This window comes from Diadema setosum, chromosome 20 (genome assembly GCF_964275005.1).
Source record: "Diadema setosum chromosome 20, eeDiaSeto1, whole genome shotgun sequence".
NCBI lineage: Eukaryota > Metazoa > Echinodermata > Echinoidea > Diadematoida > Diadematidae > Diadema > Diadema setosum.
The window spans coordinates 13,226,855-13,249,642 of NC_092704.1; the positions used below are offsets into that span (position 1 = coordinate 13,226,855).

Genomic DNA, 22,788 nt, shown 5'->3' on the forward strand with positions numbered 1-22,788 from the left:
ACTACACACCTTATTCATGTACTGTGTGTTGCACACTACACATGAATGTCACGTTCATATAAAAATAATATAAAAATAAGGTTCATATTTTTGCATGTACTGACAAAGCAGTTAATTCACAAATAGCATCAAACTCGCTATAAAATATTCACGAAAAATAGAAATCCTAGAAAAATATACAAATGTAGCACAGACAGCATGTTGCCCTTACACATACAGTATAGCCATTCCAGTTAAGTGGGAGAAAAGATCTTCCAAATGCCCTGTTGTCAGATGAATCACTAGGAAAGGTGTTACTGTGAAATAAAGTTTTCTGTTTTTTGTTTCACAGAAGTTTTGATCCTTTCTATGCTTGATTTTTTTTTTAAATTCATTACATGTATAATAGATATCAAAGCAGGCGTGATGAAATGATTATAATTATGAAATGCTTGTTTAGGCTCTATAAAGCTTGTAAGCATATCCACTTGCCAGCAACAAAGCATAAATGCCATAATTGCCTAGTATTTGGAAATAATAATAATAAAAAAAAAAGTTTGTTGATGAACTCAATGGTAAGCAATGAACATGATGCTTCCCACAGCATTAATTGATGGACCTTTCTGGTCACCTAGTCTAGGCAAGTTCAGTATTTGTTTAAACGTGAATTCCATAAATGTTATGTTGGGCAAGGTTATGCATTATGTTCCATTCAAATTGAGTAAAGTTCCTAACAAAAAGAAAAGAAAAAACAAAGAAAGCTCATTTTCAAAAATGAGCACATGAACTAAATACCAAATGGTCTATATTTCATGTGGAAATATCAAATCAAATTGTCTTTCCTGTGAAATGAACGAAAACATACAAGGAAGTACTTGCACAGCAAAAATCCTAAAGCCTGCATATGTGTTTTTCAGCTGTGCAAGCTACAATACAGCAGCAACCGGACTTGAAACAATATCTCTAACACACCAGTTTCCCAGAAAGGCTAAACCTTTAAACACTTGGTATGCCTCATTCTCATAAAACTTGTGGAAAGTTCAAAAGTACACATCCTTGTTTAAACCAAGGTCGTCATAACTTTTAATGCAGCCAACTACAGTGTTAGAGTGCCTGACCCCGTCTTTGTTTACCTGGTAACCATGGTACCATCGGAGAGTTCATAGGTCCTGTTGTCGAGATTGATTCCGATGGGTTCAAGGGTCAGTTCGGCGTGCAGCAAGACGACAGGGCGGGCTCTGATGAGTAGGAGGGGATAAAAAATTGGGAGAGACTGTGAGAGTTCATGACCTCTGTCAATCATAGGAAAAATGATTCATGCTACACACGTAGTAAACACATGGCAGCATATAGGTATGCAGACCAGGTGATGAAGAGTATACTCAGGATGTGTCTATGAGAAATGTGTGTAACAAATCAGCTGGTCCTCAACAGGTTAAGGGAAAGCTTGTTGCTCAAATTACCTTTATCAATATTAGAACTTTGCAAAATTTTCTTCCTGAAAAGAGAAGTACTTGAAAGAGACGGAATTAATTCACCAACATGATCCTGCATTTCCAATATCTAATCAATTATCAAGCTGCTTCATAAGTATTCTTTTCTTTTTTTAATCCTCACCTTACAAGAATGGCTCTATCAGAACTCTCTGCACCAATCAGCAAATCTGAGACATAAAAACAGAAAACAAAAAAATTGATTTGTCAAATGCAAAAACACTCGCATACACAGACATACACACACACACAAACATACATAATGTTAAGTTTTGAAGTTGCATAGTTATCAAGTGCAATGTACGTTGTATGTATACATACATAAAATGAAACCTTACGGAATTTCCTGGAAAAAAAAAAGGAAATCACAAATTGACTTGAATTAATTGCACTGGGATTTACTGGTGCATGGTTCCTCCAGCAAAAATAATCCAAGTGTTGTGTGTCAATTTCAAGCTAGCTATGCTTGAGCGCAACTGGCTTCAATAAAAAGAGCACACATGCATGTTCTCAGTTAAGAGCAATATAATGTTTTAAAGGTACTAGCCCACATTTGCAAACCCACGAAAATCAAAACTGCATAAAACAGGTCCAATATGACTTCAAGTACAAGTTATAACAGTAACATACCTCACCTGTTGCTCTTTGTCTACGCCATTCGATAAAAGAGAGATAATCATCGTTTTAAAATCAATTTTCAAACCGGGTCAACCCGACCCAAAATCGAATCTACGAGCGCGGGCTAGCTACGTATATGTAACTTACACATGTATCGCGTGTATGTAGTACGTGCGTGGACCGGAGCTAGCGAGCGTTTTTATACGCACGCATACGGTGCATTTTCATTTATTTTTATGAAAGTAATGGACTAATTGGAACGAAATTTTGCACAGGTGTTACTGCAATCATACCCAAACTCCATGCTAACTATGAGACCAATTGCTGCAGGTTTACAAATGTGGGCTAATACCTGTAAGTTGAATGGTCTTTAAATAAAAGCTACCGGTTTCAATGATATTGTTTAGACAAAAAACCATGAAAAGTGAAACTGCAGTTCACAACAATCACAAAGTAGTTTGAGACATGACGACAGTGAATTACCTCATTTACTATCACACTCCCATAGATGGAGGTGTAATTATAAACATTCCTGAACAATTTTGATAGCATGGGAAAATCCATTTATAGCCATCTTGATGGTGATAGCAAAAGCTGTAAAAGCTTTTATAAGCCTCAACACTTTTTATCCCCAGCCATCTCAACATTGTCACACATTTCCATCAGTAGAAGTTTGACTATTTTTCACATAAAGCCACCACATGCATCTACAAAGCTGAGTCCTCACTTCCAAGTGCATCTTTAACAATAAGAAGTGACATCCACTCACAGTTGTACAACTCATGATGACACTGTAAAACCAGTAGGAGATGATTGTATTTACTATGACGTATGCCAGAATTTAATCAACATTCTCCGCGTCTGTGTTGTACTTGCTTTATGTGTGTACCATGATATTTTGTCGTCACACAATTGGCGAAAACAAGCTCAGTTTAGCAATACAAACTTGCCTTCTTTGCTGGTAATGTCCAAAATTAAAATCACACTGGGGCTTTAAAGGAATGGTATCTAGTTACGGTTGAGATGAGGAATTAATTTCATGTTTGAACTATTTGGAAGATAATTACAAACCACAAATCAAATACATTTGTAGTACAATTCAAAGAGGAATTCAAAGTTTATTTGATGAAAATTGATTTAAAAAAATGACTGAGATATCCAAAAACAGAGTAAAACAATGTGGTCCTAATAAAAAAAAAAAAAAAAAAAAAATGGGTCTCATCCTTTATCAGGATCGGTTTGTTATTGGATATTTCAGCCATTTCAAAACCAATTTTCATCAAATAAACTTTAAATCTGAAGTTTCTCATCTCATTAAAAAAAAAAAAGAGTTGGAAATCTGGAGCCCCATCTCAACCAAAACTATATCATCACTTTAAATCTTTCTGATATTACCTTGCTCCAGGGAGTTGGCAAACATGGATCTAAATCTGCCAGCTCTGTTTTGTTTTTGTTTTGTTTTTTGTTTTCTGTCTGTCCTTATTCTCTATGCCAAGGTAAAAACAGAAAACCCTTTAACACATTTCCAGTATACAAACTTAGAGGTATTGTTTACCATTGTGAGCAGTGATTTCAAAAATGTTCAAGATGTCACATTTGATGCATACGTGTAGGTCAGTTATATGACAAAACATCCTACAATGTAAAAATTTCGCAATTAAGTCTAAAACATAAGGAGGTATCACTATTTTTCTCAATAAACCGTACACTTGTAACTGTAGATGGTTTAGTCTAGAAACATTTTTATTTTAACTATTGTTCACATCTTGTATATTTCACAGGGGTGGTACAGTATTGGTGGAGATGAGAATTGGGCTTTTAACTTTTTGTGAGATACCAAGAAAACACTTAATATGATATAGTACAGAACATACCATTTTAAGAGGAATGCAAAGTTTATTTGATGAAAATCAGGTTTGGAATGACTAAAACATCCAAAAAACAAAGTTAAACAAAGCAATCGTGTGGGTCCCACACTTTATTAGAATCGCTCTGTTTTGGATATCTGAACAATTTCAAAACCAATTTTCATCAAATAAACATTGCATTCCTCATAGAATTACATGCTCTTTTATATTTTATAAGAGGTTTCTCATTATCTCACCAAACATGTTAGAAACCTGAAATTAGGTCTCAACCAAAACTATACCATCCCTTTAACAATACTGACATTATACTCCTAGATTTAAATTTTTACATTGGTTGTTTCTATCAATAACTCACATTTTAGAACTCTTTTGAAGCACGAAAGCTGGATTTTTGTTTCATCTGCAAATGGTAAATTATGCTTTTAAGGTATTAAAGGAGACTTGTTTGGTCGAGCCTAACGAGGCCCCTGTCAAGCCTGTCCTTCGACTGTTTTCTTCCATACCTGGATACTTGTTTTTGTCCATGTCTTGACCGCCTTGGACAGAGAAGCCAAACGTAGTGATTCCTGTCTGGCCCAGCGACGAAGGACTGATGGTCTGTTAGAGAGAAGAGGAAGAGGAGGAAGAAAACGTGTATGGAAATTGCTTCAGCGCCCTCGGGGGAAAACAGCAAGAATTAAAGGACAAGTTCACCCTTGGTATACAGTAAAACACGATATATTCGCGGCATGAAAATTTCGCGAATTGGAGCTGATGGCCTTTCTAGCGGCATGAAATTTTCGCGAATTACCACTGGCTTCCATTGCATATTGTGTTGACAAGAACTTTTGCGTGCAATTTAATTTCGCAAATGTTGGCGCACACGAACATTTTTTGTTTTACAGTACATGTGGATTGAGTGAAAGCAGTAATATTTGAAGAACTACATATCAGGGAACATTTGAGGAAAATCGAACAATTCGTTCAAAGTTACGCACTTTTGAAATCTCATTGCGGACATCGCTGGATGTGAAGACTACAACTACTTGTGATGTCATATGCATACAACAATTTGGAGAAGATGTAAAGAAAACTCAACATATTTTCACTTTTCTCACATGATAAAAGAGCACTTCACACGCCTCTTTCAGAAGGCAGGAGGAATAATATTATCCTTCACATATGTCAGTTTCAAGTTGAGGGCATAACACTGTATGTACTTTTTTCAAGGAATGAAATTTTTGTGGAATTCTCTTCATATTTTCCTTATATCATTCTACACATGTGACATCACAAACTGACCAGTCTTCTCACCCAGCAGTGACTGCATGGAAACTTAAAAATTCATAATTGCTGAAAAATTGTCAGATTTTCCTCAAACTTTCACTGATGTCTTCTACCGATATTGCTGCATTACTCAATCCACATGTATATTATGGTGCACTTGTCCTTTATACAATGTATATCCTAATCCTTGATATCCTAAATACCCTATATTCGACAGCTCAGGTACAGATTTGGGTCTAAGGCAATTTCTGCTTTTATTCTTAGTTTGCTCGATGATTTTTTTTCTTCTTCTTCTTCTACAGGTTGACCACAAATGTGGCCCATCATTCTTCTTTGCTGCCACAAACAATTCAGAGAGCTGTTGCTTTAAGCCATCCAGACAAAAAGCAAAATCATAAAGCACTGACTAAAGAATGAATTGCTTTCATTGGTTACAAGACAATAAAAAAACCATGCAAGAGTTTCAAATTCTCAACTTTTGCGCCCATCAAATATCAGTCTGTTTGGAACACGAAATTCATACAAAATACAGAGAAACAAAGATGACTTGATAAACTAGTGATCCATAGCAGATGATCATTAAGATTATTGAATCCCTCATGAATCAAAATCATTGTAATACACTACTGGTAATATGCTGAAATATGCCTTCACATAGCAACATACAATGTTAATACAGTTGTTGCATTTCTTGTTCAGCTACTCTTGTGGCTCAACATGACGAAATTTCCCACAAGAAGTACATACTCTCGTGTACCCTATTCCTCCTACATAAAAACAAAACAGGTTATTCAAAGATATTTGCCCTATGTTTGCCATATTTGAACATTCCTAAACTAATTAATAACTTTCACTGGAAGTCTACACCTATTTCCTGCCAGGGGTCTGGGCAGGAAAGGGGAATACAACCTGATTCTTTCCTTCTCTCCAAGTTTTCCCCCTTCTTTGAGTGATCAGGAGACCGATAACAAGCCAATCTGGTTTGAGACAGTACAGAGGTATAAAAGTAAATATAACCCCGGGCCCACAGGCCCTGAACTGTGGAAGGGGGGTGACAGAGATTTTTAAAATCCAAGTCAAGAGGTAAGGCATTGTTTCACACTTAGAAACAGCTCAAGAGAATTTCATATTTCTGGGCTAGACTGCAGACACGTTTTCCTCTGTGTGACAAATTCAACACATTGAGGAACTCATTCTGGTGCATTTTAATGAAGTTCAGATTGATGTAACCTGATTTAGGATACTTTTTTTTTTCTCTTTGGTGGTATGATGGTACAACATGTGCAGCAATTACCTTCATTCTTGCCCGCGTACAAAGGGCCTGTTCAAATATTTGCCTGTCAGCTTTGAAAATTTTCTCTTTTATTCGTTGAACGTGGGAAGAAAAATTGGCACAAAGTTGAATAAACAGCTTCCAGTATAATCCCACTCCAAAATGACAAATGGAAACCATATCCCATTCTCGCAAAACAACATGTTGATTTGGGGTTTTGTTTTTCAGTATCATCTGTCTTTCCGCATCAGACATTCCAAATGCACAAGCTCCCCACCCTCCCCCCCCCCAAAAAAAAGTGGATCCTCAAAACAAAACAAACAATCTTGAATGTGTGTACAGAGTGATGAATGAATACAGATGGAATCTTGAGATGAAGAGGAAGACTTCAATTATCTACATGTTTACAAAATAGTTTGGGGGCACTATCTTTCCTGCAGAGAAGACTAGCAAAAGTTTGAGTCTTGTGACCGTCTCACTAGAAATCTAGTCGCCGGAATATTTGATACTGCTGAGTAACAGACGATTCCAAAACAATGTCGTTCAAGGAGTAAACAGAAACTGAAAATCGTGACCCAAACACCCCTGTCAGAACAAGTGAACCCCCTTCCCCCGCACTTTGCTCGAGAAATTTTACACCCATCTTCATAATTTGACAAATCCTTCCACTTTTGTGGCCAGGTAGGATAGGCAGACGGATGCAGTCTCGGTCTGAATGCAAGGACGCTTCCTACTTGAGATGTATGCCACTGATAAACCAAGGACCTCAGACCCGTTCTGCCCATCTACAAATGGCTGGGTGGTCTTTCACTCGGCACGACCAAGGGTCACTACTGACAAAGAAGCCGCATGCAACTTTAATACTTTCCACTTTTACAGTCCGACCTCTCCTATCCGGACATGTCGGGACTTGCGGTCATCCGGATAAGGGACTCGGCCGCATATGGGAGACTCAATGTTTAATACATGCAGCTAGCTGCCTACCCAATATGGCAGCTACATGTATGTGTATCAAGTTTGTGTGAACATGCCATATCCTTGTTAAATAGCTGGTCTGTGTTCGGAAATCTCTGTTAATTTGCTCAATGGATAGATCATCTGTACCATGCCCTGATTTAATGAAAAGTTTTTTGTCCATGTTCTTGCACTGATTTAGGGGTAGAGAATGTCTAAATGCATGTCATTCGGATGAAAATTAGTAATGTGAATGTATGTTGGGAATAATATGTACTTCGTGTGAGTTTGTGTCGGAATTTGTTTGAGTTTGAAATCCCCTTTTCCCACGTAGATATTAGATTGGCAAAAAAAAAGAAAATCACACCAAGATTGCATCTGGATAATAGAGAGAGCTGGATAAAGGGAGGTCAGATTGGTGAGGTTGGACCGTACTATTTTCTTTTAACAAGTCGGCGGTGAAGTCATTTTCCTTTGTTTTGTTCAGCTTACTTTAGGTGCATCTCACACTTTTCAAACTTAGCATCGGTCATCACACTCTCCCCCCCCCCCCCCCCCTTCCAATGCATAACTGTATTCGGCATATATTTAGCTACAAATATAGTCTTTCACGGATCGGGACTTCCCGACAATCTCGCAAGTGGTTACATTCCCGATCAGTAATGAATGGAGAAAGGAACAATGGATGCATGCATGGTCGAGATCAGAGTTGATACAGTACTTTTGCATGTTGTTAAATTTGCAAATATCACACGACTTGCAAAATTCTTGAAAATAAAAACCATGCGAAATGTCTGCTGTATACTGTACAAAGGTGACAAGGTGAATTGGGGCATGGAAGAATGTAATGTGATGTTTCAAGAGACGCAGGCTACACACGAATGATATGATAATTTACTGTATCTAGCAGTGTCATTACATGAAACCATATGTGACCATGCATCACAAAACGAACAAAAAGTCGCACACACTGATTTTGTGTGAGGACTGAAAATAGGTGAAATGGGTCAACCTAGCCGATATTGACTTTTTCATATTTTCTGAAAGGGCAAGTCTTCTTCTACATTATGCTAAAATTTGGGATCATAAAATGGACAGGAAAGTGTGTTCTTAAGCAGTTTATCTCGCACATTTTTTGGTAGAATAGCGTGATCAGGTGCGTCTTGAGAGTCCCCTTTTCATTTCTGAAAGACCTTGTACACACTCTTCACTTTCAACTCTAATAACTTTTGAAAGAATGACGCTACTGCTTTGAAAGTTGGCATTAATTATAGACAGAATGTGTTAATAAGACACGTTCAATTTCAATTTATCTGATAATCCCTTCATTGTTGTTACTCCATTCATCGCACAGCCAGCACGGCTTGGTAAAGATTAAGCGCTTGAATAGACACTGTACTTCAGAGCCTCTTTTCTCAGTTCACACTTTTCCTGAGTGTGTGCTTTCTTTCCAATATTTAGATAGGTTAGGAGAGTCCATTTGATTTGAATTATACATCATTTTAAAGCTTAAAGTCTGCTCTTTTAGAATATGCTCTAAACTAAAATTGCATGTCTGGCAACTTTTTGTTTTGTGATGCAGGGTCTATAAAGGGTGTGGATGTTTTGTTGAGTAATTTTTCATATACAGCTGTATGTTGTTGTGTTTTCTAAATCAAAATTTGAACTTAATGCTGTCAAAATATTTCAACTCAGATAAACGGAATACACGGAGCATCAGGGGTAAGATATCTCTTACAAGATGTCCCCGAGTATTCCCTGGGAAATCGGGGAAAATAACAGGAAGCACGCGGATCACTGGGCGAGGAAGCCATTTGATCATCCGTATAACATTTCAAAACATTTGCACAGCTTTCTCTCTCTTCTCTCCATCTACCTATTCATCTCTCTATATCTCTCTATTGATATATTCATCTCTCTCTCTCCCTCTATCTATCTTTCTACTCTTTCTCTCTCTCCCCCTCTACAGCAACATTTGTATCTCATTCTCTCTCTATCTATCTTTCTACTCTTTCTCTCTCTATCTACCTACCCATATGTTTCTCTTCCTCTCTCTCTCTCTTTCCAACAGAACCTATTAAGCCACTTGACACGTCAAGTATCCAGGAAAAACAGGAAAATTCATGTTATGGTTGGACATGCAGTACTAATTTCATCCTATAGTATCAAATGCTAATGGCATTTCTCCTCCCCCCCCCCCCCTTTAGAGTATAGGCCTATGGAGTAAGATCTCAGTGCAGCTGGGCTAAAACAAAAACAACAAAAAAATGGTATTGGTTTCAATATGAGAGTAAGATTGAGGGGTATGACAAGGAACATTTATCAGGGAGTCCAAACAACACCGTGCAAACTCATTGAGAACCCCGAACCGTACCTGCGATGGTTCCATCTGAAGTCCAGTTGCACTGCCATGGAATATGTACACCTTGCCAGTCTGGCCCTCGCCGTCATACGGGGCTCCCACCGCCACATCTACATACAATGGAAGCAGGGCAGATTAGGGTAAAGAAGACTGCTCACAAAAAAAAGGGTACCTCCCTATCACTCCAGCATAGGAGACCTTCAGCTGGTTACCCCACAGAATTCTGTATCACTATTACAATTTCATTATCTACACTTGTACCTTTCATTGCATACGTTTGTTCATAGATTTCTGTGCCAAAATGTGGCATGTCTCAGATAGTGATAGAGCTATGCCATCCCATAAGAATTCTTCAAACAGTGCCTTTGCTTCTTGAACTGGGTGCATAATATTCCGTTCTGCACAAATAGTCATCTTATTACCCTAGGTTCATCACCATTCTAAAGTGCACACCACTAGAAACTGCTCGTTTACACTTTCTCACCGTTGAAGCCGTCCTGGTTGGAATCTCCAATGGAGGAGATGGAATACCCAAATCGAGCCCTGATGGCCTTCCCGGTGATCACCTGAGGCTCTGAAAATGAGTTCTGCAAGACAAATGATATGGACAAATGCAACATTTAGGTAATACGTAATCGTAACCAAACTCTCATGACCAAAGGAATACGTACCTGTTGTGAACACCAGCAATAGAATCATAAGACCATTGTTCCTAAAAGGTTAAGTTTGAGTATGCAAAGGAGACAATTGAGAATGTTTGAGGAGATTGCTCATTAATTTGTGATTGTCACAGGTGCCAAAACGGACTCTGGAGTCTTCTCATCTATTAACATCACATCTGTCATCCGTTGCCATGGAGCCTGACAACACTGCTGCATCATCCATCTGAATTTGGTATCACTACATCTCAAGACTCCTCTGTACTTTCCCCTTGATGCTATAACTTGTTTCACTTTATTTCCCAAGACCTACAAGAGAAATGGTATGAAAGCCAGGTACCAAACAAACACAACATTGGGGGAATTGTCTCTGAAGTCTTGAGACAAGTCGGGGATGTTGGAGATTGAAAATTCACAACAGAAAGAAAACACAACAGGTCGGTACAAAAATAGCACACAGGGAAAATACACTTTTCAGACTACTTGAAAAGTTTTCAAAAGGTGCGATCAGACTGGCAAAAGATCAAGAAGTTTAAGATTGCAAAGTCTTTGCAATCTTTCGTCGTCTGGTCACATGGGCAGCCAAGCTTCTTGATCTTTAAATGGAGAAGTTTGGGTCATTAGTGCACGTGCGCAAGAAAAAAAGAAACATTTTCTGATGGCTAGTCATTGTGCCCGCAAACAGGTGGCAAACCTCGCAATGTTTCAATTTCTAGTGGTCACACTGGCAAAAATCCTAAAAGTTTGGTGGGGGTGGGGAAATATCCCTCATTGGAGTGGGAAGTTTCACAAGAAGTTCGCCAAAGTTTGCTGTTACACTGGCAAGACGTCCAGATCTTCAAGATCGCGATCTCAAACTTCTCGATCTCTTGCCAGTCTGTCTGATCACGCCTATAGTAGAGCTCCTTTTGTCATTTTGTCTGCTGGCAAATTTCCCGCATAGCCAACTCCACTGCTGGTGCTTACATCGTTCTGCTGCAAGTAGACGTACACCTGGCCCGCCTCCCACTTCTCGCTGGTCGACCGCTTGTCCGTGTGCATCGGCGCCCCCACCAGCAGGTCGTCCAAGCTGCAACGACAGAGAGGAACAGAATCAATTGCACGAATGAGTTACCGGGGACCTACATGTTTCGAGTTGACTTCATTGGGAATAAAATCAAAACAAAAATGGCACGGTAGGGCTACTAATCTTTAAAGATTAAAGAATTGATACTGGTATTAAACAAAAAATGTATTTTTACACAGTCAGATGTCACAGTATGATTCAAATATGGACAAACTGCAATTGCTACACAAATTTCAGGAAAAAAAACAAAACACATGTTGTAAAAATTCAATCACATATTTCATTGTTTTGGATGAAGAATAATACACGATAAAACTCGTACAAGCACACTTCCTGTAGGTTCTATTACTGTGAAAGTTTTCAGAAAAAAAAAAAACCCTAAAATATGTGAAGGATACAGAAAGTGAACCTTAACACATTTTAATGAAACAATGGTATCACGTGACTCTAGCCACACCCACATTTATTCAAATTAGATGAGTTGAGAATGCCTTTGCCATAGCATGTCTCCTATTGGGGTTTGCTCACGAATATGGACAAATTTTCTTTTTCTTGACCTGACTCAAAGTCAACGTCTGTTCATTCATCTACAGTTTAGTGGACAGAAAGAGGACCTAAATTGATGAGGTCATCAAGGCTTGCCCCTCACCCGTCTCCGTTGACATCGTCAGCCTCGACACTGTTTCCGAAGTACGACACCAGCTGCCCTCCTCTGACACTGGTGATGAGGGCGAGGCTTTGGTCGAATATTTCCACCTGATTGAGAGAAAGACAAAGGGAGACAGAGACGGAGGGAGAGAACAGAAATTGAAAAAGTCACCAAATATTTTGAGGGACATACAAATGTTTGTGCAGCCAGTGAAATTATCATGATTATTATCATCATCATCATCATCATCATCGTCATCATCATCACTATCAGTACCACCACCATCATCATCGTCATCATCATCACTATCAGTACCACCACCATCATCATCGTCATCATCATCATCATTGTCACTATCGTCATTATCATCATCGTTGTCGTTGTCTTTATCGTTATTATCATTATCGTTATCATTATCGTTGTCATTATCGTTATCGTTATTATCATTATCGTTGTCATTATCGTTATCGTTATTATCATTATCGTTATCATTATCGTTATCATTATCGTTATCATTATCATTATCGTTATCGTTATTATCACTATCGTTATCATTATCGTTATCGTTATTATCATTATCGTTATCATTATCGTTATCACTATCATTATCGTTATCGTTATTATCATTATCGTTATCATTATCGTTATCATTATCGTTATCGTTATCATCATCGTTATCATTATCATTACTACTATTATTATCACTATTATTCTCATAGCCTCTTGGTTATACACCTGTGGTGTATTCATGGGAGCAACACAGTAAGGTCAGTATGGATAAAGGTTTGGGTTTTTGAACCAGGATTTCCAGGATTCAAATCTCGTCCAGTGATTGGCCAAGATGTGGTGACCCATGATGTCCCGCTTGACCTCAATGGGTACCATGGAAACTCTGGGGCGACGATAATTAATGACAGGGCCCCAAGGAAGAGCTAAATTGTTATTATCAACTTTGTTTTCATGACCATCACAATTATCACTCATTTTTATCATTACTGTTACCATTGCTACATGTATTTTCAAATATTTATCTTCTCAGCAACACAAGCTCGATTGGTTTGGTCACCTCCCTAATCAATAACATATGCTATATGGTATAAAATGATACTCAATGAGACATAAGTATTGTAAAAGTGAACTGGACAAACACACATAAGCACACCCAAATATTGTACTAACGGTAACACCTACACATATTAAACAGACATGTCATATTGTGTAACTACATGTACTCGTATTTCAACAATCATAGATACATACATTCACACAACCAGGATTGCAAATAATTTTGAAATACACAAGTATGTAGCATTGACAGCATACTGACTTTAATATCCTTCATTTTTGTCTATTCAAGTAACCTATCCTTCACCTCCTAGATCCATTGCACACAACATTAACAACAACAGTGTAACCTTTTGTCTACAATCATAAATTCAAGAAAAATTCCTCAATATACGGTCATATAAATAGGATTTTGGCCAGCATCGAGAGAATTTAAGTGCACCTTGGCAAATATGCAGATAAATATAGCATGAAAATCCCCGAAGCATTTTGTCCACATTCTATTCTGTACATGCAGCATCAGAAACATCATTATCTTTCTTGGGATTTCTTTCCTTTTTTTTTCTCCTCCAATTGTCTTTTGTGGTCAAGGATGTTGACATCATTGTTATATAATCCTCTGGAACATTGTGGTCCAGACTGATCTCTACTGTTTACAATCAGAATTATTGGCCACTTCCTGAAATCAGATACATCACAAAAACAAGGGTATATCAATTTCTCTGGCAATGAGATCACGGACGAGTGTCACTTCATGAGGGAGAGAGAGGGAGGGATGTAGGGAGCAGAACTAGGCATGTCTTCACCAGAACAAAATTCAAACTAGTGGGCTATTTTGCAGTTTAGGAAGATAGCTTTATATTACAAACATGCATCTTCATCAGCTTGAAACCCCCCGTTTGGGAAATTAGCCCAAAGTTGATGCATGCCTTCTTAAATTTGCATCATTACTCGCCTCACTCGCTCAGCCACAGAACTCTATGTGCAGTCAGACCGCAGTGCCCGTATCTGTGTGGGCTTGAGCGCAGTTCAAACAGAAGCAATCCACGGAATCGAGAAAGTTTTGGGCTAATTCACAAAATAGCACCCTCTTTCACAAACTACAGTAGACCAAGATTCTGGGGAATATTTTTTCTGATCAACTTTTTGCTTTCACATTGGGCTAATTTCCTAACCACAAAATAGCACGCTATTTCTAGACATTGGTCTGATAAAGACAAGCCTACTGTAAGATGCTCCCCTATTTGTAAACAGCATGACCAGTGTTGGCTACTATGTAGTAGCTGATAATGATGATTATCTCGATTGCAATTAGGATTCAAATCATAGTTTGTTCACATGATCAACAGAGAAAGGTCTTCACTGATTCTGCGGTTTTCCATTTCAGAGCGAGGAGTGGAGGTTTGGCTTCTTGCCAAGTTCCCATCGATCACTCTTGAGCCATCCTTCTGTGGGAGTGATTGGAAAGTCACCATAATCTCCCCCCCCCCCAAAAAAAAAAAAAAAAAAAACGGAAAAAAAATGAAAAGAGTTAAATTATGTTCACACGCTATTTTTGTTGTTTAATTCTAGTGAAACGTGATTGCAAAAGACCTCCAGACCGTCGTTGGAAACATGATTGTAATCAAGTTTCAAATCACACTCCGCAATTCCAGTTTGCAATCACACTGCAAGTTTGCTTGATTTGAAACATGGTTCTACATGTGGGCACCTAGTTCGCTTAATTACAATCTATTATCGTGTTTCAAATTAATCTCGGTATGTGTGAATGCTCGGGCTGATATCCACTGGCAATAAAATGAAGAGGAACTCGACAATGGCACAGATGCAATGTCTACCATTCCAATCTCTCTACACTTACCAGTCCCATCAGGCTGTCCCCGCGTGGTGTTCCAACGACGTAATCGTCGACGCCATCGCCGTTGAAGTCACCGAGAGCAAGCGAGAAACCTGAAATGACACAAGAAAAAAATTGAAACGAAAGAATCCCTTCACCATTAATGATCTGTGAATGACACAGGTGCAGCAACCTACAGGAGTAGTGCTGTGGGGACAGCATCTTGTTAAAATTTGCAGCACATTTAATAAAAAAGGGAATGTAAATTGGAACTATCGTAATCATTGCTAATCACTCTGGCTTTTCTTCGGAATAATGAAACACTTTAACCTTCTCACCTGTTTGTGATGTGTAAATATTCCACACATTATCATAATGATATTGATTAGGTCAACACATAATTAGTTTGCAGAGACTATATGAGCTTTTAAAGTGCTGTTTTTATTAAAGCTCCTCATAACACACCGTATTACACATTGTTTGACCACACTACAATCTATAACCAAGTGATACTGGCATGTGATGCATTTCAAATTAGATTTGAAATGTTTTTGTTGTGAATTTTGAACTGTTGATGCATTAAAAATGTATTTTTAAAACCTCTCTACTTTGTAAAAGGCAAAGAGCTGACAGATCACAGAATTTCTTGATCCTAACTTGGCCTGCAGGCTATGGGCTGCATACCACAGTAATGCTTGTATGAGTGTCTGTGATGAAAACAGAGCAATGCTTGTTCTATATCAGCATCTACACCAGCCTTGAGTTGAGGGGAGTCTTCCTGGGCATGTTCACCAAATCAGATTTGCATCAGCAAATATGCAGAGTGCTGGTGTACAGTGAAAAGAAAAATGTTTAACATGGCCTTGAAGCAAGACTGGCATGACCACAGAAGAAGTGGATTTAGAAAAAAAATGCTACAAGTGGGATTTCCTGGTGTCCATAACCTTCATGAGCAACTACTCTAATACCACCTTTTATCAATATGCAGATGCTTTAGTACGTAAGAATAGTTCCTAAATGTGACTTAGGGATAGAAACAACCAAGGTAATAATGTCAATCAGTATAATCAGTATTAAGTATTGTTAAATATAGGCCTACAAATGTGAACAAAAGTTTATGAAAATTGACTCTAGAAATAATAGTGTACAGTTATAGTGTATTGAGAAAATTAGTAATATCTCCTTACATTTACAGCTTTATTGCCAAATTTTTATATGATAGGATGATTTGTGATACAACTGAACCACAGTTGTATGAATCAAATATGATAACTCAAACATTTTTTTTTTCAAATTTCTCATTGTAAATGCCACTATTATATGATTTTGTGTTTTATTTTGCCAAATAAATGGTCTAAATTGGCCTCAATCGATCAATCTATCAAATCACTGGTACCAGTGGTCACAGTGACTGTACAATTGAATGATAGTGAATTGAACAATTCAGCAGAATGACAATTTTTTTAAAGCTATGTCAGGGATAACAAGATATTGAAAGTGAAATATCCAATCAACAGCACTTGGCAACAGCAATAACTCATTTCCTTCTTTTTTTTTTTCTTTTTTTTTTTGGAGAAAGGGGGGGGGGGGACTTTGTGTAATTTTTGAAGTGCCTACTTCTATTGGTAACATAGACTGAGTGCCATTACAGTGAAACTCTTCTCAAGTGAAGCAGAAAAAAACTCTCCATTGACATTACACAATTGTAAACATTGATCTAAATGTGGTGCCACTTTCCCACACAGCCATATTACACTTTTAACATGTGCAATGTACAACATAGACATGTATTCAGCTCAGTTTGCACTTAATCGTCACTTTTTTTTTCTCTCTCTCTCCACTTTTTAATACACTACCTACAGGCTGTATCTGTGGAAGTTAAAACAACAGATCTAGATTACTAGGATAAGAGTGCTTTACAGAGTCAAAAATCAGAATTTGCAAAGGAATGTTTAGCTGCACTGCCAGGATTTTCATCATATGTATTGATTACATACAATTTATCAACAGCAGCAATCATAACAACATAGTGTATAGGAAGTCCAGAGTACAGTGTGCTTAGAAACGTATAGCAAGATGCTTTGAAGTTGCACACCACTACAAGGGTACGTATTGGAAAGGGTGTTACATTCAAGAAACAATGACCTGAACACACCCTACTACATTTAAAGACTTAGGGGACCTAGAAGACAATTTTGCATGTGATGGAACATATGATCGAGGACCAATGTACCAGAAGGAGAAATCAATATTTATATTATCTTTGCAATAGTCAGAGCCAATATTGCATGAATAAAAAAAGTAGTAAGTGTTTATGAACTCAGCAAGTGCTCATACAAGAGAAGGGAAAGAATACGTCAGTGTATTACTGCACGGCTACAGCACGGCTACTAACAATGGTAGCTCATGAGGAATTAATACATTGGCCTATGTGTGTTTCATTCAATATGCTCTCGTATTGCTCGGTGAAAATGGAGCGGACAAGAATACACATTTTTGATATACTACTATATCGTCCCATGTGTATATGGATAATAATAAAAATTATTTCTTTTCAGATGTAAAGTTAGTGATTTTCTAACATGGTTTGCATTATATGCAGACCATCTGCATAACAGGAGGCAACATTTTTGCCAGTCATTAATTTACCAGTCATCACTCAACTTGCAAAAAAAAAGTGTGAATATAAAAAGACACAGTGAGATACGAGTATCATACTTGCCAACTCTACCGCATTTGGCGGTAAACTACCGCTTTTGAAAGATTTCATTAGCATTCAAGCTAGTGCTGCTCGCATAGGCATCCTGGATTCTACCGCTTTCTCAAATGAAAATGTTGGCAAGTATGGAGTATGTGGCTGTGCATCACAAAACCAACAAAAAGTTGCATGTCTTGATTTTACGCGAGGACTCAAAATAGGTGAAACGGGTCAACCAAGTTAATCTTGAGTTTTTCATATATTATGAAAGAGCTGTTCTTCTTCTACAATACTACCAACCAAGTTAATCTTGAGTTTTTCATATATTATGAAAGAGCTGTTCTTCTTCTACAATACTACTAAGTTTGGGATCATTAAGTGAAAGGGAAAGTGTATTTTCAGCAGTTTTTCTACAACCCTTTTTTCTGTAGAGTAGTGAGATCAGGTATGTCTTAGAGACCCCTTTTCATTTCTTGAAAATCCTTTGCACACTCTTCACTTTCAACTCACATAACTTTTGAAAGGATAAATGCTACTGCTCTGAAAGTTGGCATTTATCATGGAAAGAATGTGCTAATAAAGCATGCTCAATTTCAGCTTAATCTGATAATCCCTCCATTGTTGTTGCTCTGGTGGTTTACAGTCTGTCTTTTGTCTCGTTCAACACACAGCTCTCACGGTTTGGTATTGCATGAAAGATTAAGGGCTTGAATAGACTCAGTACTTCAGAGCCTCTTTTCTCAGTTCACACTTTTCCACAGTGTGTGTTTTCTTTCCAATATTAAGATAGGTTAGGAGAGTCTATTTGAATTGAGTCATACATCATTTTAAAGCTCAGAGTCTGCTTTTTCAGAATCTGCCCTTAACTTAAAATCCATTTCTGGTTTTGTGATGTAGAGTCACATACAGTGTATATGATGCACACGGTACCAATAAAAGTCTGTTATAGGGTCGACTGCTTTGATTGGTTATCTTGTCTTCTCATTATTATCAAGCTTTTGAGTCTTTCATGTATTTTGAAATATAAGGGTGTCAACTTTAATTATCTATCTTTATCTGCCTATCATAGAACTTATATATCTCTTTGAAGAGCATTCTACAGTTCACAGGTTACAAGGTATTCATTAGGAGTCCAGAGAGACAAAACAATTTCAACTGGTGACTCACTCCCTACATGCCAAATATTTGATCACAGTGACACTTATTTTCATTCAACCGTAATCATCAATAAATACAGCACACAGATTTTTTCCCCCTAGATGAAATGATTGATCAAACAGAAACATCAGTTTTCCAGCACAAACAATGCTTGCAGTGATGTTTGCATATTATGCATTGTTCTCCTTTAAATAATAAAGTAAAAATTTATATATTATGCTTTCTCTTTTGATAATACATAATTTCCTGAATTAAGGACCGTCCTAGAGAATGCTAACCCAGATCCACAGGATGATATCCGCTAATCACTGCCACAAAAGGGAAGATTGATACCCCAAATCCTTTGCGGAGGATTTGTATGATATTGCACTGCATGACATGGCACAAATTTTCCCTCACATTAAACCACCTACGAGGTATTTGTGTTGCTGCTGTGGTAATGGATCTCCCCTCCCCTTCCCCCTCCCCATGTATTATGATAAAACTTCAGCTGTATCCCCTAACATTCGCACTTCAGATCTACCTACAAATGAATACTACTGACACAGTATCATCTGATACAAGATAGGCAATGTTGTTTCTTTTCAAGAAACCAATCTTATTTGAAATGTCAAATGAAAGTTTGTAGGGGGAGAGAATTTCTTAACCCGTTGAGGACGAGTGCCGAGTATATTCTGGCAAGCTTCTATGAGAAATGCGTGTTGTAGCAAAATCAAATCATCCTCAACGGGTTAACTGATCAATACAGAATTAAAATCTAAAGCCACCCACGCTACAATGCGTAACATTCAATAGGACAGTGCAGTTATGGCAGAGTGTTTTGTGCCCAGATCATTTTATTTTAGTAACGTCTCTGCCAAATTAGGCGAGAACATCAAGCCCAAATATGTCCTTGTCATTAACAATATTTTTCCCAATCAACATCTCCATTCAAACAATTGTCCAAGAAACAAACGCAATCAAGCCAATTCGACAACACTTCACAGGAGAAAACTGGGCCACTTCTCAATAAACTCAAAAACTGTTTGGAAATCCTCGGCTCATTGACCACAATATCCTTGTGGTTGGCATCACCACTATAAAAATGCATGACTGACTGCACCCTGCAAATCAACATTTAGTTGGCAAAACAACTCTCTGACTGCAAAGGGAGAGTTTCGTCATTTGTTTATTAATAAACCGGAAGGGCGATGAAGGTTTTGTTTACCACTGTTCGAGTTATCACATTTGATGCATTATGTGTAGGCCAATTGTCTTACAAAACATCCCACCACACAAACATTTTGCAATAAAGCCTATAATATATAAAAGGAGATATCACCATTTTTCTCAATAAACCATAACTGTAGATGGTTTATTCTAGAAACGATTTCATCGTAACTATTGTTCACATTTTAACAATACTTAACACTGCTTATGTTGATTAACATAATTATTTACATTTTGCTGTTTCTATTGCTAACTCATCTATAATTTAAAGCATTAAAGTTGGGGGATGTGTTTCATCTGCAAATGGTAAACAATGCCTTGAATGCTGTAAAAGATTCAAAGCCTTTTTTGCTTCACCAATGACCACTTGAGTCTCATCCAAATAACGCTTATTGTTGTTGTTTTACAGCTTAATTGTATTCTTTCAAAGTTTTGAAAAAAAAAAATTAGAGTGCTAATGAGTATTGTATACGCCAAAACGAGTGTTGTATATGCCAAATATTTTGAGAAGCTTTTATTTTTGCGAGTCAGCTGCTATTCGCAAAATTAAAGACACACGAAAATATTGACTCTGACCCCAATATGCATGTGACACACACGTGTACATTTTTCCGTTCAGTACAGTACTCCACGATCACGAATTTAACCACTCGCGAAGTTGTCGGGAAGTCTTGATTCACGAAAATTTAGACTCACTATAAAATATATGGCGTATACGGTAAATAAGATGATTAGAGAACTAACTGATTTGTTTCCACACTCAAATTACATCTGGAATCTATTGCCAATACTCTCACAGAGAACTATCTACTGCAATGGAAAGCTAGAATGTCTTGATGGATAATGTATAAACAGGGAGGTGAGAAGTCTCTTCCCACCTCCCTGGTATAAACATGTTGAAGTGAGCAGCCATCAAGTGAAGTAAGAGAAAGCATAAACACAGATCGTTATACACAGTATTTTATACACTGATCCTCTCTTTCCTGGAGCTAAAGAGCTAGCGTGATTTGTAGAAACCAACTTTACCCTCACAATGACAATCACAAAAGACATGGCACATCCAGACAGATGTAAATGTATTAAAGGAAACTACATGTGGATTGAATGATAGCAGTAATATTGGGTGGATGCGTCAGTGAAATTTTCATCTAAAAGCAATCAATCGATTAAAAGTTTAAATGAATTTTCAAAGTTTCAGTGGCGTCATTGCTGGATAAGGAGACTACTTCGCTTCATCATGTCATATTGGAGAAAACAATTTGTAATTTTTTTGTTGTTGTTTTTCAGTTTGTTTGTTTTTTCTAGATGGACTTCCTTGAATCAAGCTCGCCTATAATGCTAATGAATCTTCTTTCAGCCCTGAAAAATGATAACTTAATTCGGTCACAGGCTTTTCCGGGTAAAATTAAGACTTCCAGCCACTGGGATATTACCAGTAGATATCCGTCTGAATCAAAAACATTTTCACAGAAAACATTGAATTTTAGATATAACAGCAGGATATCCTACCATTGTATCATTTGTCCCTTAATAATTTCCAGAAATTTCAAAAGAACATTAACCTAGATAAATAAATGAGCCTTGTACCAGCCATTTTAACCTCATTTTAGTGGTCCAATGACTTGATAAAGATCATAGAATACCTTTCCCTTCCTATTTACCCACCTAGTAAGTAAAAAGACTAATTTTGTGGTTTGATTGGTACTAGAAATGAATGATTGTGGCTCAAAAGCTTAGTGATGCAAGTCATGCAAAAAGAAATTATGTATGTATTAATTGTCAAGGTTTATTTTTTTCCCCTTGAGATATCAAAATGGAAAGAAAAACTAAACTTCCACTGCATTCAGCAATCAACATTTGTGGCAATTCATCATCAAGGACAGCAGATTTTAGGCCTATGCAGGGGAAATGACCACACAAATGTGTACGTGAAGTAATGCCACACCTACCACGACTTTAAAATAGGATTTTAAGCCATAAATACACATATGCGTATCTGGCAAATTGAGGAGAAAACCCCACAAACTATGTATCATGGCTCTACTTTTTGAAATACCCCCTAGTGACCTTCCACTATCATGCAATCCCAGTGATTCCTACTGTGATGACAGGAGTGGCCGCGCTATTTCCTCTGTCGCTGATAGTTAAAACAGACACCCGTATTGCGAAGTCATTGGGGATGGCACGCAAAGGGGTCAGTGCGCTGACTGTTACAATGCTGTGTTATCCTTCCCCAACCCTGACCCCACCCTCCTCCTCCTCTAGACCCCACCCCTAGTCTAGTACCAATTCAATGTTACTCTAGCCCCGCCCTACAGGATGGGCATATCATTAGTTGCGGCTGAAACGGAAAACGGAAATCGGATGAAAATAATCGGCATGCTCCCAATGCCAAAATTCTCACCTCCTTGACAACTGAATTACTCAAGCACTGAATCCAAGGTCGAGTCCGACAACAGAGCTACGACAACTGTCACTCAACTGCAAATTGCTAGGAACTGCTTCCCACTTCAATCAAGTATAACCATCATCTTTTTCCGTTTAATCTTTAAACTGAATGCCCTGACATGGGGAGAGTGGTAAAAACTTTACTCTGGCACATGGTTTATCCAGTACATTTTGCTGTGAGGTTTA

General features: G+C 37.8%; 1 protein-coding gene across 1 annotated transcript in view; it reads right to left on the minus strand.

Moving 5' to 3' along the window:
- The window catches only part of LOC140243428 (integrin alpha-8-like), a 74,063-nt gene that overhangs the window by 22,238 nt on the left and 29,037 nt on the right, over positions 1-22,788 (minus strand). Inside the window, exons 8-15 of the mRNA XM_072323106.1 lie at positions 15,114-15,202; positions 12,188-12,294; positions 11,439-11,541; positions 10,298-10,400; positions 9,826-9,923; positions 4,462-4,555; positions 1,597-1,642; positions 1,113-1,217 (exon numbers count right to left, since the gene is read on the minus strand). Coding sequence (XP_072179207.1) covers positions 1,113-1,217; positions 1,597-1,642; positions 4,462-4,555; positions 9,826-9,923; positions 10,298-10,400; positions 11,439-11,541; positions 12,188-12,294; positions 15,114-15,202 — 745 coding nt within the window. The remainder of the gene's footprint in view (positions 1-1,112; positions 1,218-1,596; positions 1,643-4,461; positions 4,556-9,825; positions 9,924-10,297; positions 10,401-11,438; positions 11,542-12,187; positions 12,295-15,113; positions 15,203-22,788) is intronic.